General features: G+C 51.5%; 1 protein-coding gene across 4 annotated transcripts in view; it reads left to right on the top strand.

Moving 5' to 3' along the window:
• The window catches only part of CPNE5 (copine 5), a 103484-nt gene that overhangs the window by 14488 nt on the left and 68874 nt on the right, over positions 1–20122 (top strand). For all 4 annotated transcript variants that reach the window (XM_019667431.1, XM_019667432.1, XM_019667430.1 and 1 more), the window contains exons 2-3: positions 3167–3207; positions 3971–4017. In XM_019667431.1, the coding sequence (XP_019522976.1) occupies positions 3167–3207; positions 3971–4017 (88 nt within the window). The remainder of the gene's footprint in view (positions 1–3166; positions 3208–3970; positions 4018–20122) is intronic.

Below are 20122 nucleotides of genomic sequence, written 5' to 3'. Positions count from 1 at the left end.
CAACTAGACTGAAGAACAAAACGACAGCAACTTGTCTGTTCCCCTTCCCCCAATTCCCCAGCAATGTTCCCATCCCCCAATTCCCCAATTTAAAAAAAAATTCTATTAAAAAAAAAAGATTTTGTTTTTATTGGAGAATTGGGGAGGGGGAACGTTGTGTTTTTCCGGGACCCATCAGCTCCAAGTCAAGTTGTTGTCCTTCAGTCTTAGTTGTGGAAGTCACAGCTTAGCTCTAAGTCCAGTCGCCACTTTTAATCTAGTTGCGGGGGCGCATAGTCCACCATCCCATGTGGGAGTCGAACCAGCAACCTTGTTAAGAGCACGCGCTCTTATCAGCTCAGCAGCAGCTCAGCTTGGGCACAGCTCACTGGCCCATGTGGGAATCGAACTGGCAACCCTGTTGCTCAGAGCTCGTGCTGTAACCAACTGAGCCACTCAGCCGGCCTGGATAAAGGCATTTTGTCCTTTGTTTAAATCAGGACAGATGCTCCTGTTCCCAAACCTAGCACACCGCAGGAGGTCCAGGCCAGCCCACCCCAGTGTGGATGCACACATATTAGGTGGTATCTTACCTGTGGCCTCCGCTGCCTACTTTTCAGAGCCGCCTCCTGTATCATTTCCTCTGATGCTCACTGCTGTGGGATGGGAGGTTTATCAGATGGTTTCCAAAGTGACAGCTGGCTGGGAGCAGGCATGGTGAGGGGCGGGGGGCTAGCAGAGGAGTTGTATGCCTGTGGGGTCGTGGAGTGCTAGCTGGGGATTGCTGCTTTTGGGGAGAGGCCCCTGAATGAAGAGACTGCAGTGGATGACGGGGATTTGGGGACCTCTCTCAGGGACATCTCTGGGAATCTGTTTGAGGCCTGGAGCTAAGTGATTCATAAGAACAATCTGGGGCCTCCCCGGGCAGCCGGGGATGCCATGTGCTGGCACCAGGTGGCTCCTGCATCTGTCTGCCTGTCTGTCAGTCGGCCCCTTGGCTGCAACATCAGGATGGGGCACATGGGTGATCGAGTGGACTGTGGGATCAAGTTGCCCAGACAGGCTGTCATTCCTGATGGCTTTGGTGGTGGTGACCCACAGTCATCCCCCTTCTAGACCTTTCTGGCTCTACCACTGCTTGCTGTGCGGAGTGGCCACTCCCTGCCCCTCCCTGGGCACCAGTCTTCCTCCACAGGGAGAGGGTGGAACTCGTGATCCCGGAAGTCCATCCAGCTCTGACATTTGAGGTTGGCTGTCAGGAAGCCGCACGACCCATGTTGAGTGTTTCTCCTCTCTGGGAAAGGGGCTCAAGGGGCACTGGGGCCGTAGGGAGTGTGGAAGTGGAGAGGGGAGACGAGAAGACCCCTGAGGACATCAGGGAGGGAGGTGAGACGAGGCTGAGATGGCTGGGAAGTGTAGAGCGAAGCTTTAGGGCAGTAGAGGAAGGAGGGGGTAGCTCGCACAGGCAGGAGGGGCTCACAGGAAGCTCCTTCAGGGATGGAGCCTGAGGGGGGAGGCCTTGCCCCATCAACAAGGGTCTTTAATGAACAGATTTCCCAGTGGCCCCTGGGGTTCTGTCCCGTTGGGCCCTCTGGGAGACTGTGTGGAGCACACCTGGGGGTGGGCGGTGGGAAGGGCAGTGAGGAAACTGGGTATGTAACCCCCAACTCCGGCCCATCATTGGTTGAGGGCTGCCTGCTGAGCTTAAACTTCTTGGTATCTGCAGCCCTGCCTGCCAGAGAAAGCCCTCAGGAGAGAAGCAGGAGGAAACCATGGGTGTGTGCAGGAACTGGGAAGGCTGAGGAAACAGGGCAGGGGACCGGCAACCTTCGAGGCTGGCACTGTTGTCTGTATTGTACAGATGAGGAAACAGAGGCTTAGAGAGCGTCTGTCACTTCCTGCGTTGCTTCCTGCCAGCAGCAGGTCGTTGTAGAATGAGGGACACGTACCCTTGCCTGATCTCCCTATGCCTCCATTTCCACATCTGGAAGATGGGGTGACGCCTCCCCAATATTGACCTTGCAGGGCAGCATGAAGATTGGGAGCTAATATTTGCAGAGCACTTAGCGCACGGCCTGACCCATCGCTGGGGTTCATTGAATGGATGCTATGACTGCATGGAGGCAGAGCAGGAGGGCGCAATACCTGTTCAAAGACCTCTTAGTCCTCAAACGTTGTGTCCATCATCGTGCTGTAGTCCCCTGAAGTCTGACCATCAGGGCCATGACGAAAGTAAGACCTGTTGAAATGCGTCTGCATCCCCTGGGAGGTGTAATTCATTCATCTATCAGCACAGATGAGACCATCGAATAAACTGTAAATAGAGCCCTGAGAGAATGGGACACTGGGTGGATAAGTTTTTTTTTTAAGATTTTTTTATTGGGGAATTGGGGGGATGGGAATAGTGCTGGGGAATGGGGGAAGGGGAACAGACAAGTTGCTGTCCTTTTGTTCTTCAGTCTAGTTGTGGAGGACGTTGCTTCACTGGCCCAAGTTGGCACCATCATTGCGCTCTTCCCAGGCGAGGCAGATCAGTCGCCGGCTTCTGGACGGCCGCTCACTGCAGCTGCTGGCCGCTCATGCTGGCTGCTGGTTATACATGGTAGTCCATGGCAACCCACTGCCACAGGGGCTGCAGCCTACGCAGTTGCCGGCGACTCACAGCAGCCCGGCTCCAGGTTGAGCTGTTGTTCAGTATCTTAGCTGCAGAGGGCAGTGTCACTGGCCCTCATATGTGGGATCCGAACCGGGTCCCTCTGGCGTCCCAAGCCAGCTCTTAACCATCGCGCCACTCAGCCGGCCCTGGGTGGATAAGTTTTGATGGCTTGATTTTATTTTTTGGAGAGACAGAGACGAGATAAGAGGAGGGTTTCTAGAATAGGCTAAAACATCGGGCTGATTGAGATTTGGCCCAAGAACGAGGGGCTGCAGGACCCAGGGAACCGGAGCTTGTGTGGCTGTGGTGGGGGTGAAAGGTAGGGAGCCGTACTCCTTAGGAAGCAGAAGTGAGGCACCCCCAGTGCCCACCCTGAGGGCTTTAAGGATCACCTAATAAGCTTCCTGCTCTTCCTGTGTTGCCAGAGGCCAAGCCAGAGGCAGCCTCCGGGTCTCAGTAACAGCCTGAATCCCACTCACCCCACATCTTCCTCTCCTGGGCTGTGCTAACTCCTCTCTCCCTTTCTTTCAGGAACCTTTTGGACAAAGACATGTTTTCCAAGTCTGACCCACGTAAGTCCTGCCCTGACAATAATAACAGTAACAACAACACGATGACATTACGACTGATTGCAGCAGCCAGTACTGGAGCCCTTGCTGAGCGCTCACTATGTGCCCAGCACCGTTCCAGGTGCACCAAGGCTATTTAATGTTTCACACCTACTGTCTGAATAAAGGACTGGGGCGTCTGGCCCTTCCCGGCCCCTGTACTTAGGAAGCCTCAACACACTGAGCTGATTGGGAGGAGTCAGGCTCTCTGAGACCAGAAGTTCTCAGTTCCAGGGAAACCCGTATATTTAAAAGCCCCAGTTGGCTATTCTGGGGAGACAAGCACTGATTGTGGAGTCCAGGGTTCTAGCCCAGAGCAATGCCACTCAGGTCATTGGCTTCCTCTGAGCCTCAGTTTGCCCATCAGTGGAGTGGGGCTGATGATTGTAATAGGCCTGTGAAGCTGCCCGGAGCCCTAAAGGGATGATTTGAGTTTCAGATGTTTCTACCACACCTCTGCCACCCAGTCCTCCATCGTGCCCACCTGTCTACCTGTTTCGCACTTCACACTTGCTCTGGCCTAGATGTGAATGGCCCCTGACACCCTTCCGAAAGGGTACTTGTCCCAGACATGCCCCGTTCTCCAGGGTGACCCATCCCCCCAGACCCAACACTGCTACCCAAACCGGAGTCGCCTGAGGCGCCTGCCCCTCCAGCGCCCTCGCCATCTGGGACCCTCGTCTTCTTGGCCTGCTGTATTAACCCTTTCTTCCTCCTCTCCCCACAGTGTGCGTCATGTATACTCAAGGAATGGAGAACAAGCAATGGCGGGAGGTAGGTACAGCCCCTTTCCCCTCCCGGAAACGTCAGCCTGTCCCTGATTATAGTATATGTGTTCATCTGTCTTTGGAGAGATCTCACCTGATGTTTCTAACTGCAGCTTCAAAGTCCGCAGGAAGGATTGTAAGGTGTGCACAGGGTGGAGTCTTGTCCCTGCTGTTGGAGAAAGAAACTAATGGTGGATGAGGAAAGTTCCTGCCCTCAGGGACCCCCCCCCAGTCTGAAGGGAGACACAGCCTCCTCCTCAGGGAGCCCCAGTCTGAGGGGGAGGCACAGCCCTGCCTCAGGGAGCCCCAGTTTGAGGGGGAGACACAGCAATACCCTCAGGGAGCCCAGTCTGAGAGGAGACACAGTCCTGCCCTCAGGGAGCCCCAGTCTGAGGGAAAAACACAGCCCTGCTTTCAGGGAGCCCAGTCTGAGGGGGAAACATAGGCCTGCCCTCAGGGAGCCCCATTCTGAGGGGAACAGAGGGAGTCCAGGCCCACCAGACATGGTTACAGCATCTAGCACCATGTCTCACCCACAGCAGCCTTCCTACGGTCTCTGCTAATGTGAGCATTTTGTTAGGTGAACCTCCTGCCCAGAAACCTTCAGTGACTCCCCTCTGCTTTGAATCAAGTCCCAGTTCCTCAGTCTGGCTTCCAAGCTCTGCTGACAGCTTGGGGAGTCCCTCCTAGATGACATGATGAGAATGAGAATGAGAATAGCCAGTAAAGCTTTAGTAACTCAGGCTGTGTTACCAACCCTCATCTTCCTCACTGGTGGACTGGCCAGAACATCACCTGCCCTGCTCCCATCCCCCACAGGGTGTGGCAGGAGCAAGTGGCCAAAGGGGGTGAATTTTATCCATAAAATGTATGGGAAATACTTACACAGAGGCTGGGCTAAAGTTTACTTTTTCACCCTCTCCAAGACTCTATGCCAATTAAAGTGTAAACCAGATTGCTGGGGAAACGTTTAGCCTACCCAAATGAACTAATTACTTTTTGGAGGCCTTTTGGCCAGGCTTCATAGAAAGCAGGAAAAGTGCTAATTAATTTCTTAGTGATTCATTCAGGAAAGTCCGGAGAGGCCTCTTCGGAAGGGCCCTGCTCCGCTAGCCGTTAGTTACATTCTGTAATTGAGACTTGCCTCCATTGGGGTCAGGGTCCCTGATTGTCCATTGGGGTCAGGTCCCCGATTGACACCATTGCCTCTTGTTGCCACCGGCACCGCAGGGTGGAGCCGAGGAAAGGTGAAACATGCCTGTTTCACCTGTGCTGTACTCCTGGCTCTAGCCCTTTCTGGAAGCGGGCCTGGAGCAAGTTGCTTAACTTCCCTGTGCCTCAGTTCCCACCTATGTGATATGGGGGTAACGCTTAACTTGGGGGCCTGTGGTGGGGGTGAAACAAATGGGTATGGAAGAGGCCTGGTGCGTAGTCATTGCTCGGTAAATATCATTGCACAGCATCACCCAGAGTGTTTGGGGCCGTGCCGGCCACTCCCGCATGTCAGTCAATATTTGCCACAGGAAGCATTTATGAGATGCCGGGCAACAAGCCGGGTTTGGGTGGTGGGGAGAGAGGGAGATGGTCAGAAGAACGGAGCTTTATCCGAACCCCAGCTGGAACTAGGGAGTTTGCAGCCTGGGAGCGGAGATTTGCAGGCATGAATAAGCCTAACAGGAAACGGTGAGAGGTATATGCGGTGAGCATAAATGGGAGTTCAGAGGAAATAAAGTTCCAGCCATGTTTGGTTAAAGCGTTTTGATAGCTCGTTGGATTTTTAAAAATGGAATTTGAGCACAAGCCATCTGGCTAAAGGGTGGGCTCTGTGAAGAAGAGAAGGATGTGGGTCAAAGAACTTTAGGGACCATTGGGCTCAACCTCCTTATTCTGTGGCGAGTGACAGGATGGGCCTCAGGCGGCAGTATCGGGGTGCTCGCTAGACCCCAGTGCAGTGGGAGTGAGCTGGGTCATTTCAGGGGAGCCCAAGGGCCACAGCACACGGGCCCAGCGGCCAAGATGGTGGCTTAAGCAAAGGCAGGGACAGAGGCCAGAATGAGCAAGTCAGTCCAGGTCCTGGGGAGCTGGGGGATGTGACAAAGGGCTATTTATAAAGGAGTGAGTGAATTAAGAAGTACAGATCGGTCGTTACGGAGTAGTCATGGGATGTAGGGTACAGCATAAGGAATATAGTCAATAATATTGTAATAACTGTATGGTGTCAGATGGGTACTAGGTTTATTGGGGTGATAGGTGGGACGGGGTGGGAGGCAGCGTGAAAAAGGTGAAGGGATTAAGAAGTACAACCTGGTAGTTACAAAATAGTCATGGGGATATAAAGCAAAGCACAGGGAATACAGTCAATAATATGGTAATAACTATGTATAGTGCCAGGTGGGTACTAGACTTGTCAGGGGGATCACTTCTAAATTATGTAAATGTCTAACCATATGCTGTACACCTGAAATTAATTTAAAATAATATTGAATGTCAAAATAAATAAAGTCTAAAAATAAAACAAAATACAAAAAAAATAAAAATAATAAATTCTCTCTCTTAAAAAACATAATAAAGGAGTGAGTGAGGTTTAGGGACACTAATGAGGTGGTGAATCATGGGGCCGGCAGCAGGGAAGCCGGTACTGCGCCAGGCCTGGGGAGTTAGAGGGGAGGGTGGCTCTCCCAGCGGGGCTTTGGAACAGAAGCAGGGGCTCTCAGTGGAGGGGCAACCTCACTCTCTCCCCTCCCTCTGCTCTCCTGCCAAGGCCTCCCATGGGTAGAACCACACTGGAAGACCCAGTGAGGGGGGACATTGATGCAGTCCACACCGGTCAGCCTGCCAGGCACAAAGCAGGGTGGAGAAGGGCAGGAGTGGACCCAGGGGCCAACAGAGACCTCAAAGCAGACAGCGAGCAGATGAGTGAGGCTGGCATTCAGGGTGTGAGGCTGGCAAGATATAGGAAGAGGCAACAGAAGGGAGCTCACGGCTGTCAAGCTGAGCACAAGGTGGGGTCATGGGGTCAGAATTCAGAGCAGGAAGGTCCCTAGTGATCAAGAAGACTGACCCCGGGCCGGCCGAGTGGCTCGTTGGTTAAGAGCTGGCTTGGGACGCCAGAGGGCCCCGGTTCGGATCCCACATATGAGGGCCAGTAACACTGCCCTCCACAGCTAAGATGCTGAACAACAGCTCAACCTGGAGCTGGGCTGCCATGAGTCGCCGGCAACGGCGTAGGCTGCAGCCCCTGCTGCAGTGGGTTGCCATGGGCTACCGTGTGTAGCCGGCAGCCAGCGTGAGCGGCCCTCAAGCTGCCGTGAGCGGCCGTCCAGAAGCCGACGACTGATCTGCCTCACTCAGGAAGAGCGCAATGATGGTGCCAGCTTGGGCCGGTGAAGCAACATCCTCCACAACTAGACTGAAGAACAAAACGACAGGAACTTGTCTGTTCCCCTTCCCCCAATTCCCCAGTGCTGTTCCCATTCCCCCCAATTCCCCAATAAAAATCTTTAACAAAAAAGAAGAAGAAGACTGACCCCATTTACAAGAGATGATTGGCACAATGTCCAGCCTTGAGGGAGACAGTGGCAGAGCTCAGCCACATGGGTACTGTTGGGGAGGGACAGAATTCGCCCCCCCACACACACACGCTTTTTGAATTCTTGGGCTAGTAATAAAATTGACCCTAGACCATATTAACAGGAGAAAAAACAACTTGATAGGTGCGCACGAGAGATCATGAATGAAGATGCTCTCCGAAATGATCAACCAGCCATCTTTTTATACTTTTTAAGCAAAGAAATGATAAATTTGTGAGGAAAAGACAGGACAAACACACCTAGGTTTGGGTGTTCACTACTGAGGAATCTAAACGAAGTTTGGGCTTGGGTAGTAAATTAGTAAAGGAGTAACAGCTTTGTTTATGTAAGATTTTTTAGCCCTGGATTAAAACAAAAATTTTTTTTTTAACTTTATTGGGGAACTGTGTTTTTTCCAGGACCCATCAGCTCCAAGTCAAGTTGTTGTCCTTCAATTGTTGTTGTGGAGGACGCAAGCTCAGCTCTAAGTCTAGTCGCTGTTTTCAATCTAGTTGCAGGGGGACCCACCATCCCATGAGGGAGTCGATCCCACAACCTTGTTAAGAGCACACACTCTAACCAACTGAGCCATCCGGCTGCCCACCCGCAGCTCAGCTGCAGCTCAACTCAAGTCGTTGTCTTCAATCTAGTTGCGGAGGGCGCAGCTCGCTGGCCCATGTGGGAATTGAACTGGCAACCCTGTTGCTCAGAGCATGCATTCTAACCAATTGAGCCACCCGGCTGCCCCTGGCCCTAGTGATAAGGGTGTCTCCCTTAGCCCCCCTGTAGCAAGGAGGGCACCTTTCACAGGAGAGAATTATCTCCTGCATTCAAGGAGACAAGGGAGGGTGAACGTACTTTTCTTGCATGGGCTGCTTGTCAAGTAACTCTAATTCCAAATATCCAATATGCCATTGTGGGATATTTTGGGGCAGCCTGACCTGGGCCCCAACACTACCCCCAGGACACAAACTTCAAGGTATTTCTGGAGAAGGGACGATGCACTCAAATGTATCCATGTCCTATTTCTTTGCCTGATGTCTATGTGTGACCCCCAGAGGAAAGTATCAGGAATGGAGAATTGAAAGAAAAATCCAAATCCATCTCTATGGAACTGCCTCTGGGGTGAAAGACTACCTCTGCAAGTAAACAAAACCGATTACAACCGCTCCACCTGCTAGCTTATTGCAAAGTGCCTGTTAGCGGAATCTTGGCCCAGAGATAATCATCCTATAACCAAAGGGAGTCAAGTGCAGGCACAGCAGTTTCTCCAGGCAGGGCCCAGACGATGGGTTTGCACAAGGCTGCAGAAGGAGGATACTATTCTCGCAGCCCCTGGCTGCTGGATTTCAGCTTGATTTTAACCATTTGGGTCATTTTAATGCCTTCTGAGAAAGCTCCATCTTCCCAGCACCGAAATCTGTCACCGCATTTTATGAAAATTGACTCGAGATGTAATTTTAGCCTAGGAAATCAAGCACTATTTGCATCAAGACTTGTGTCCTGAGGAAGGCAGGATTGCCAGGTGGTGACCCTGGCTGAGAGACCCTTGGAAAGCAGGAGATGGGCATCCCAGAATCTTAGGGTGTCCCGCTGAGTGACCCACAGCACCTGCAGTGCATGTGGCCCCAATAGGCATGCCCACAGGTCCCCCTGCCAGGACACTCAGTCTATTTCTGAGCAGCCTGGGCCTGATGAACAGTTTAACACCAGCTGGAAATGACGGTTTGACTCTGAATATTTGGAATGATATCCTCGGAGCACCTTGATAGGTATCTTCACATAACTTTGACTCAAGGAGCATGTGGTGAGCACCTTCTGTGTGACAGGGAGAATGCTGGGGACACAAATGGGGACCTGTCTACAACCAGCAGAGCTCACTTCCAGCTCAAGGAGGTAACAATAACAGCGATAACTGCAAAAGCAATGCTAATAGCATATGCTTATGTAACAGTAATGAGCCAGGCTGTTGTAAGCATTTACATGCATTAACTCATTTAATACTCATAGCAACCCTATGAAGGAGGTATTATTATTATTATTATTATTATTATTATTATTATTATTATTATTGGCCCCATTTCATGGAGTTGGAAACTGAAGCACAGAGATTAATAAAAAAATGGTTTCTAGAACATGATGTTGTAAAAACTGTAATAGTTATATATAAAGGGCAAAATTCCACTCACTCCTAATTCTACCTCCTTAGATGTACAAAGTAAGTTCATTTTCTTTTCCACGCGTTCTTTCCCTCAATATTTGAAGACAGCTTGCAGGGCCCTATGAGTCTGCTGTTGGGCTGACTTAGAATGTGACAATTTTTATCAGTAGTTCCTCTTTATATCACTGTCTCTTATCCCTTTACCAGCCCCAGTACACCCCTTGGAACATACATTCATTCGTAAATGTTCTTCCCCAAGTGTGTGTCCTGCGCCCTCCACTTGTTCAGCCCAGCCCAGAGCACCATGGGCTGGCTCCCTCTTCACAGGGCCTTGAACTAGACAATCACACCCCTCCCTAGGTCTCTTCATTCTGTGAGTCTGTTTCTGAAGGACCTACATCTGCCCATGCCATCTAGTATTCCACTGGCCTTTATGACAGGTGTCTTCGACTTACTTCATATTGTGTTTGGGGGCTCCCGTGTCTTTCTCACACAAGATGCTGTTTAGACAGGATTCCCTCAGCTCAGACTTGGCAGCTAAGTGTTTGACCCTAAATGGGAGATTTTACATTTATCTCCATTACACGTCATTTGGTAGAGTCAGTCTGTTATAGGATCTGTGAAGATCATGTTGAATTACTCTTGTGCATTGAGCATCTTGGTCCTGCCTCCCGGTCCTGGGTCAGCTGTAGTTGTCATCCACCTGAGTGGTAAGCAGCTGGATGGGGTGGAGTGCTGTGGTCCAAGAGAACTTTTCTCAGATTGACCTCAGTTCTCTAGTTGACCTTTGGGGTATGCTGTTCAGTCACCCAGGATCTGCATAACTTTGTTATAACACATTCCATATTTCTCCGTCTGGTCCCTAAGGACATCATCAATAACGGTCAAATGCCTTGTCAGATGAGGCCCTGAACTTGACGTCCAAACCCCTGGGTTCTCATCCCAGTTCTGAAATTTATTGACTACATGACCTGGATGAGGTCTTTTACTTAGTTCATGTCTCAGCTTACTCAATCTAGAAAATGGGGTTAAGAGGCCTTCTTGGGAGGACTAACTAAGGCAATGCTTGTGAAAATGCCTGGAAATTTCAATTGTAATATGATATTGCCCAGCTTGAGTACTTGGGTGCTCTGTCACGGTGGGAACAGCCACCCTTGGAGACCTTGTGAACTGCACCAAGCCCACCCTCACAAGGAGTACAGAGTGACAGCCAACATTCCTGAAGACTCAGGCTTGCTTTAAAACCTGAGTTCCCTCCATAGCCTGGGCTTCCAAGACCTGGAGTCCAAGGAGTGAGGGCTTCCAGGAAGAGAGGGGCTTGGAGGGAAGTATCCTAGCCCTGTGTGGTAAGGGTCTCTTCCAGGAAAGGCTGGACCTGGGGATACCGTCACTGCTGCCATGCTCAACAGAGCACTGCAGCATGGCACATGGGCACATCGCAGGACTCCCCCCACCCCCCATTCCCTGCCTTTCTGGTGCCTTTTTTCCCTTCCTGGTGTTCTCCGGGGCATGTCCTCTTAGTCTGCCCATGAAAACCCTGCCTCTCTGGGCAACGGCCTGTTTGGCTCCTGTCCCCTTCCAGACCCCACCATCCTCCCCACTCTGGCTCTGAAGATCACCCCACGCTTATCCCTAGCAGCCAGTGTCCCTCCTCTCCCCTTTAGCTCCTCCTGAACAGAAAAGGGCTTTCCCCAGGTTCTAATGGCTCTCAAAACCATAGCTTAGGGATTCACCTGTTCTTGGAGCCTCTGTGACAAACATCAACTTCGTAGCCTGGTGGTAGAGCCTCTCCAACCATCAGAATGGCCACTGGAAAGGAATTCCCACTGATTCGGCCACTGCTCTGTGCTCTGCTGGCTCAACCCTGATGCTGCAGCGACCTGTGGGGAGATGTCGTTGGTCTACGTCACACATAGAAACTGAGGCTGGGGAAGTTGAAGCAGCTTTTCCAAGGCCACACGACTCATTGGCGCAGGGTTGGAATTCACATCTGTTATGAAGCCACCTCACCCCAGCTGGCTGTCCACAGCTGTCGGGATTTTCGGGTAGATCCCAGCAGCCTCCCACAGTCAGAGGTGAGTGCAGGCACAGCTCTGCTTTCACACAACCTCGGCACTGGGGCCTACACAACGGTGAAAGCCGGACTCGGGCCAATTTCTGCCATATGCACCTGCACGTTAGGTTGAACTGTATGAATGTGCAATTTGTAAATGTTGTCTATTTCATATGGCCTCACAGTTAGATGAGACGCTAACCTAATATGAGCAAGTGGCCCCCAGTCACACACCTGTCCTTACAAGCTCAGTGAAGTTCCAGGGTCTTCCTCTCGCTTGAAAGGCACACTGGAGGCAGGCTGAGGGCCGATGCGCCAGCCTTGTGAGGATCAAGTCACAGCAGCCTCCCGTTTGTGGGGGAGCCTGGGGGCATCGGAAGCCCAGACCCACTCACAAGGCCTGAGGTCGCTGGTCTTGACAGATGCTCACTCCTGCTTGTGCAAGTTCTTAAGTGCCTGTTGGACACTTCTAACCTTCCCTGTGTCTTTCCACACCTTCCCTGTGTCTTTCCACACCTTCCCGCTGGCTATGAAAAACCATTGCTAAAAACATCCTTCTGTTCATAGGGTTCTCCAGTGCCCAGGAGATAATGTATATGAAGTGAGGCCTCCTAGTTAGCGTCTTTCAAATGTGACTCCCACGCCTAGGATGGATGAAACTCATTTAAAAAAATAATTTAAAAGAATATATTATAGACAACAGAGCAAGACCCAAGCTGTTGGACTCCAAGCTTTTCCCACCATACCTCACGGCCCGTCACCCATCGCCTTCCCTAGCTCGGCCCCTCCTCCCCCTGCCCCCACACAGCCTGGTGTACTTCCCACCCTCATTCTGTTCCTCCAGAGGAAATCCTCCAGCCATGCCCAAGCCTGTATCTGACTTCGATCCACCTTCAGCTTTCCTGGAGGCACCCAGACACCCTCTCCTAGCAGCCAAGATGGTTCCCGATGACTGATTGTTTAAGAATCAGAGAATCAAAGAGTCAACCAAAATGTACAGAACAGGCACCCTTTACTGAGGGCCTGCCGTGTGCCTGGCATCTCATACTCATCATCTCTAATCCGTATAACAACTCTGCAGGTAGGTACAGATTATCTCCAGACCCAGAGAGGTGAAGAAACTGGCCCCAGGTGGCAGAGCTAGGAAACCAGGGTTCTCTCTCTGTTGAACCACAGAGGAAGCATGGTGTCTTGGGCAGTTCTTGGGAGTCAGACCTGGGTTTGTGTCAGGACCCTGGTACCTAGAGCTGTGTGGCCTTGTACTAGGCACTTACCCTCTCTGAGCCTCGTTTTCTTCACATGTAAAGTGGGCAACTAGTAATACGTGCTGGATTGTCTAAGGATTAGAGAGAACACAGGATACGGCAGAGGAGCCAGATAGGTACTGGGGAAAATGTGGCTCTTATGGATAGTATCGCCGATGGTCTCTGGGTGCAGGCAATGTACCAGGCAATTTACACGCTTTGTCTCAGGTAACCCATTCTGTACATAGGAGCATGGAGGCCACGAAAAGGGAAGTAACTTGAGTAAGACACTCTGGTATCCTCCAGGGTGCAAAGCTATAGCAGGGGATTTCCTGTCCTCAGAGACCTTACGGGGAACTGGAGAGACCACACACAGACATAGAAGGATTTATAAGCCTTGTGTTTATCTTGATGAGAGTGTTGGAACAGATTCTCTCGGAAGCCCCAAGTTCCAGACCACAACTAGGCCAAGAGCCACCCAAGGAGTTTAGACGTGAATGCTCAGCACTTCCCCGTGGGGAAAGACCCGGGAGAGCTGGGGAGGCTGCCTGGGGAAGGTGACGCCAGACCTGGAACGTAAAGGATGGTGGGAGGAAGAAAGGGCATTCCAGCAACAGGGCCTGACATGAGTGAAGCCTGGAGGTGGGCGTGCCCTGTGTGTCGGTGAGATGGCGGTGACTCCATCTGACTTTGGTCCAGAGTGTTAGAGATTGGGGAAAGGTTAGCTGAGGAATGGAGGGCAGTCCCGCACTGGGAACCCTGTTGGGTGTACAAGGTCTTAAATTTATTCACGGTTTCCAAAAAGAGTCAGCAGTCAGTGAACAAACATTTACTGACCACTTACTATATGCCATACGCTGATCCAGGCACACAGTGGAGAACAAAACAGGCAGAGTCCCTGCTCTGGGAAGGCTTCATATAATCGGTAAAGAAATTGGATAATTTCAGGTACTGATTGATAAGTGCTGTGAAAAAGTGTAATAAGATAGAGAGTGACCAGGGAGAAGGGGACTGCTTTAGCTAAGGGGGTTAAGGGAGGCCTTTCTGAGAAGCTGGTGACACTGAAGTTAAGTCCAGAGTGGTGCCAGGCATAAGTCTGGGAGGGGGTGTTCCAGGCAGAGGGAACAGCAAGTGCAAAGGCCCTGAGGTGGGAACAAACTCACTATACTCAAAGGATAAAAAGAAAGCCAAGTATAATAGTTTGAGTGGTGTGAATAATGAAGACAGTGGGTGATGTGGTCACAGAGCTGGACGGGGTAGGTCCTGGAGGGCTTCACAGGCCGTGTAGGAGTTCAGACACTGCTCTCAGTGTGACAGGAAGCCATTTGAGGGTTTTGAGCAGGGGGGTGATGCAGCCTAATTTAAGTTGCAGAAAGACACCTCTGGCCACTGTGTGCAGAGGAGATCACAGGGAAAGGGCAGAAGCAGAGAGATGGTGGTCTTGTGGACGTCCTGGGATGAGATGGTGCTAGGCACGGGCACTTGGGATCCAGTGTGTCCAACAGCTGAGAGCTTAAATCTGCAATGAAATGACCCTCCCTACACCAGGCAGTGAACCCAATTTGGGATCCTTGATGACCAACACAAAGCCTGGCCCCAGCCATGTGACAGAGACCTTTATCAAAAGATTCAATGTAATGAATGGACCTTTATAATTGAATTGCTAAAGCCCGAAGCAGGATACAAGCCTCTCTAGGAGGTGGACTCTAAGGTGAGCATTGGGGTTGGCTTTCAGACTCTGCTTTTTGCAGAGAGGTGTCTGCCCCTGCAAAGAATGGCCACTCTTGGGCAGCCTTGAGTGGCCTTTGCTCCTGTCATGCAGCTGAAGTTCCAGGGCCCTGCGTCCTCATCATCAGGAGCTGACAGTCCAGGACCAGGCTTGGGGAGCAGATGGGTCCTTGGGCACCTACTCGCAGTCTTTAACCCGCTTTGGCACAGTGAGGCACTGTCACGATGTCCCTTCAAACCCGACTCCGCCACTTCCCTTAACATTTCTGAGCCTCCGTTTTCATCAGTAAAATGGGACCCCCCCATCGCTGCTCATTGGCTGTGGTGGGGACTAAAGGACAGAATCACTCAGCCCAGTGCCTGGCTATGCCCAGCCCTTGTAAATATTATTATTATGTAAAACTGGTAGACAGAGCTGGGAGGACTCTGTCCCCTGTGTGGTCTCTTTTCAATAGGAGGATGATTGACAGTTCCTATTGCCCTGTGCAGTCTCCACATGAGTAGCACCCAGTTACCGCCACCCCCATTGGTTCTCACCACACCCCAAGAGGAGGGAGCAGGGCACAGAGGGGTCCGTGCTTCGCTCAATGACTCAGCTAGAAAGTGGCAGAGCTGGGGTGGGAGTCTGGTTCCCCGCTCTTCCATCTGCCCAGGCCCTGACCTTCAGAGTGGGCTTTTCTAGCTCCAGGGCTTGATGTGGTGCCTCAGGGACCAACTGTGAATCTGTGCGTGGCTCCGCTGCCCCTTCCTTCATTCAGCCAGAGGTGTTCGCCAGTTCTGGGTAATACATTACACAGAAGAAGCTCAAGACTTGATTTGAAAAAAGGAGTCTGCTCTTCCAGGAACCCCCGAGGTTCGAGGCCAGGTCCCTTGGTAGCTGATAAATCTATTTACTCTTTTGTGGTAGCCTCCAGGTGCATTTAAAGTTGTGGCTGAGCTGTTGAGAGCGTGGGCTCTGAAGTCAAGGTAACTGGGTCTGAATCTGGGCTACCACCTTCCCAGCTGGGGCTCTTATGCAAGCGCTAAGGCTCATGAGTCCGCTGTGAGGATTAGATGAGCTAATTCATGTAAAGTGCCTGGCGTATAGAAATGTTTAATAGTGGCCCTTCTTATAAGAAGCCTAAGTGAGAAACCAGTGCTTTACCCAGAGGAAGGCACCACTGAGGATATTTCAGACATCCTGGTGCTATTTGGTAGGAGCGATAGACCTTTTGGGGTGTGCTGGGGGACAAATGTCTTTAGGGTGGGGCTTGCTCAGCACCCCCACCCTGCCCTGCTACAGTCAAGCCCAAGGGTCTCAGGCACCCAGGCTGGACCTGGGGACAGGCTGGTGGAAAGCGTTTGGCCAGCAGCTTGGCAGCCAGGCTCCTTGCTAAAAGGGTTATTTCCCTAGAAGCCAGGATGATTTAACAGATTATCTGGAACAATGGCTAATTAGGAACTAAGCTTTCAGGCAGGAAGTCTTTTATTATAAGCTTGGTAAAATTTCACAGGCCACTGCTGGTATCTGGGCCAGAGAGGGAACCTTCTCTATCCAGGCCTGGGCACTGGGAAGGCCCTTGGAGCCTAGGTCTCCTCATTAACCTCTGCCCGTCCTCACCTAGAGGCCTTAACAAAACAACGTGGTCTGAGAGGCCACGGGGCCAAGAAGTCATGGCTCTCTCTTTGTGACTTTAGGCAGGCTCCCTCCTCGCTCTGGGCCTGGTTTTTCTCACTCTACAAGGAGGGGTGGCCACAGAATCCTGGACCCCTCCAGTGTGAGAACCTGAGAGAACTTACCAGACACAAGATGGTGACAGGTGTAGCATGGAAACAGGTCCTGTGTGTCCCTCTCTGAAACTCGGGCCCTCCTTCCTGCCAGGTGCCCAGACCTCAGGCCCTTCTCCTCTCCAGCCCTGATTGCCCACCTGGGCCCTGTTCCTAGAGCCAAGCACATTCCTGCGTCCTATTTCTGTTGAAGCCGGATAGCTTCCTGGCCTGTAATTTTAGTCACGGTGAACATGATTCACCAGGGGTCAGGGCTGGGCTCTATAGCAGGGCCTTTAGAATCCCCAATTAAGGAGCCATCAATAATATATGAAAATTGTAGGGACACTCCTGCTGTGGAAGGGTGCACAGCGTCAGGGTAGAGAGCAGTCTGTGGGCTCTGGCCTCCTTCTGTCCCGGCCAGCGCAGCCACTGGGGGCTTTGCAGCTTGGGGAGTGGTGTTGGGGGTGGGGGTGTCTCTCAAGCCTCATCCAGCTGTAATTTGTAAAAAGCAAGAGCTGCTTAAGTCAGGCTTTCAGAGCCACCCCCTCATTACTGAGGCAGGGGACTGAGGTGGCTCCCACAGCATACAATGCCTCTGTCACTCGGGGGAGACCTGGTCCCCTGACCCCCAAGGCTGGGCAACTCTGGGAGGCCCTCCTGGTCTTCGGGTCTTCTGGAGCTCGGTTTCTTTTTCTGTAAAGTGGGGGTGACAATAATGTCAGCTCCACAAGGTCGGCAGGGGGCTAAATGAGATCATGGATGTGTGGAAGTGTTTTGAAGATGAGAAGTCACGATACAAAGAAGAAGGAGGAGGATTTGATGGAAGGAAGAAAGCCCAGAGAGGGCCATCTGACAGGCTTCTGAGGGAACGGGGCCTCAGCTCTTGTCATGTTCCTTTTCCTAATTAGCTTTGTGACCTCTATCAGAACACCCCAAACCCCTTTCCTGCCTCTCTTTGCGCCTTGGTTGAGAGGATTTGGTTCCTTCCAGCTCTAAAATCTTTAGGTTCTAAGTCAACTTGATGATCAGTGAATGTTTATGGAAATCTCAAGAAGGACCAGGAGTGAGTGTGTGTGTGTGTGTGTGTGTGTGTAGGGGTTGGAGGTGGGTTGGGGGCTGAGCAGAGGTATAGGTCAGGGGCACTCACCTGAACCACCTGACTGGTAGAACCACTTGGACCCCACGGGAAGAGTCAACAAGGTGGAAGGGACAGAAAGCACTGAGTAAGTTCAGAGGCTGGGCTGGAGGTGGGAAAGCAACAGGAGTAACCGCTTAAAGTAAAGGGTAGGACATAGTTCCAGCCTCATTCGTAGTATTAACCGCTTATTGGTTAGTGACTACATCAACTCCTGATTGATTTGGAGCCGGATTTGCTGGGGTTTAGATCCTCTTCCTACCACCCACTCACTGTGTGACCTGGGGATAGTCACTCAGTCTCTCTGAGTTTTTTTCTTAGTTAATTTATCTGTAAAGTGGGGGTAATAATAATACTGCCTCATAAAGTTGTTACGAAGATTAAACGAGTTAATATATGGAAAGCACCTAGTGTCTGACACGTAGTAGGACAACGTGAGGGTTATTATAGGTCTAGAAGACCAACTATGAGCGGATACTGTGTGCAGTATTTCAGGCATGTTCCCTTCCATCTTTCTTCTGGAGAAGGAATGATTTGCTCTGTTTAACGATGAGAAAATGCAGCCTCTGAGGGGTCCCATGTTGTCTCATGGAGACAATAAGCAATAGAACCCTGGCCAGTGCGGGTCCTGGGTCCCTGGCCTGGCTAACCCTCTATATCACCCTAGTTCCGGGCCCCCATGACCCCACCCATAGGCATTGGTGGAGAGTTGACCAGGATGTTAAGAGACTTCCCTGAACTGCTTGTGGTAGCTGGGTAAGGAAGAAGGGGGGATCCAGAAATCTGGAGGCAACAGAGAAAGCCTTTTCCTAGGCTGCACCTTTTAGCCAGGGAGTCAGTGTTCCTGAGCAGGGGCTGAGAGGGGATGGAGGGGTGGCCCTGCTCCCCATCTCTCACTAAGCAGCTCCCTTGCCCCAGGGCTCCTCCAGCCTTCCCTCTCTGGCCAGTGGCCAGGGTGAATTCTCTTCCCGCCTTCTCCAGGTCTCTAAGTAAACTTCACACATTCCACTGCCTTTTTTGTAACTGGGGCCGCAGCATTTCTGGATGTTGTGGGGAACCCGCAGGCGGGCAGAGCCTGTATCTTAATGGAGTAGCTCGTTTGTAAGGGCACAGGGCCAGCCCTCAGCTTTACCCTGTGTGTTTCTGAAGTGAAACCACCCAAAGCCCGGGCCTCCAGGGGATTCAAGCATAAGGGGCCCCTTTAGTCACTGACAGAAAACTTCTCAGGCGTGGAAGGTGAGCAGGAAATGTTAGCAGTTAGGGCCAGGAGCATCTAGAGACAAGGCTGAGTTCAGAGTCTTGGAAGACACATATGTACTTCCTGGGTGGCTGGGCCAGGGTTTAGGACTTAGAAAGACCCAGAGTCTGGAATCACAAATTTATAGCACCCATTTTATGTCCCAGGCTCTCTTCTAAATAAATAATTTAAGCCTCCAACAACCATATTATATGTGGGTAAATGATCATCCCCATTTTATAGAAGAGGAAACTGAGGCACAGAGAAGTGAAGGGATTTGCCCAAGGTCACACAGCCAATGAGAAGCAAAGCCAGGATTCGAACCCAGAAAGCGTCACCCCAGGCTGCTCTGTTAACCATTTCACTACTTTATGTGGGAAACCCTAAGATCTTCCTTCAAAGCTAGAATCAGTGATTTTTTTTAAAAAAAAATTTTTATTGGGGGTGGGGAACAGCATTGGGGAATCAGGGAAGGGGAACAGACAAGTTGCTGTCCTTTTGTTCTTCAGTCTAGTTGTAGAGGACATTGCTTCACTGGCCCATGTTGATATTATCATTGTGCTTTTGCCGGGTGAGGCAGATCGGTTGCCGGCCCATGGACGGCCGCTCACAGCAGCTCTTGGCAGCTCATGCTGGCTGCCGGCTGCTCACAGTAGCATACGGCAGCCCACGGCAGCAGGGGCTACAGCCTATGCCGTTGCCAGCATCTCACGGCAGCCCAGTTCCAGGTCGAGCTGCTGTTCACCATCTTAGCTGTAGAGGGCAGTGTCACTGGCTCGCATATGGGATCCGAACCAGAGTGCTGCTGCTCAGAGCTGGCATGCCAAGTCAACTCTTAACCAATGCGCCACTCGGCCGGCCCTAGAATCAGTGATTCTTAAAAGCTTTCTGAAGACATGCTTTCCTTTGAGAAACTAATGAAAACCGTTGCTCCTCTCCCCAGAAAGTGCAGACATGAACAGATAGACAGATGTTGCATTCAACTTCAGGGTGTAAGCAAACCCACGCAAAACTGGTTAAGAGCCTCAAGCCCTGACTCTAACAGAGCAGTTGCCCTTCCTACTGGGCCCTCACCCTGGCACCTGCGTGGATGGGGCCAGGAGGGCCACTTTCCACAAAGTGGAGGCTGAGGTGGGACCCCCGGTCCCTGAGAGACCCCACTGAGTCCCTTTGGTGGGACAGCCATGTTGAGACCCTGCATCCCTGCTGTCACGGATGGACCTTGAGTGTCTTGGC

Source organism: Hipposideros armiger, unplaced genomic scaffold (genome assembly GCF_001890085.2).
Source record: "Hipposideros armiger isolate ML-2016 unplaced genomic scaffold, ASM189008v1 scaffold_497, whole genome shotgun sequence".
In the NCBI taxonomy this organism is placed as follows: Eukaryota; Metazoa; Chordata; class Mammalia; order Chiroptera; family Hipposideridae; genus Hipposideros; species Hipposideros armiger.
The sequence above is the reverse complement of the archived record's forward strand: the minus strand, read 5'-3'. Positions and strand labels throughout refer to the sequence as shown.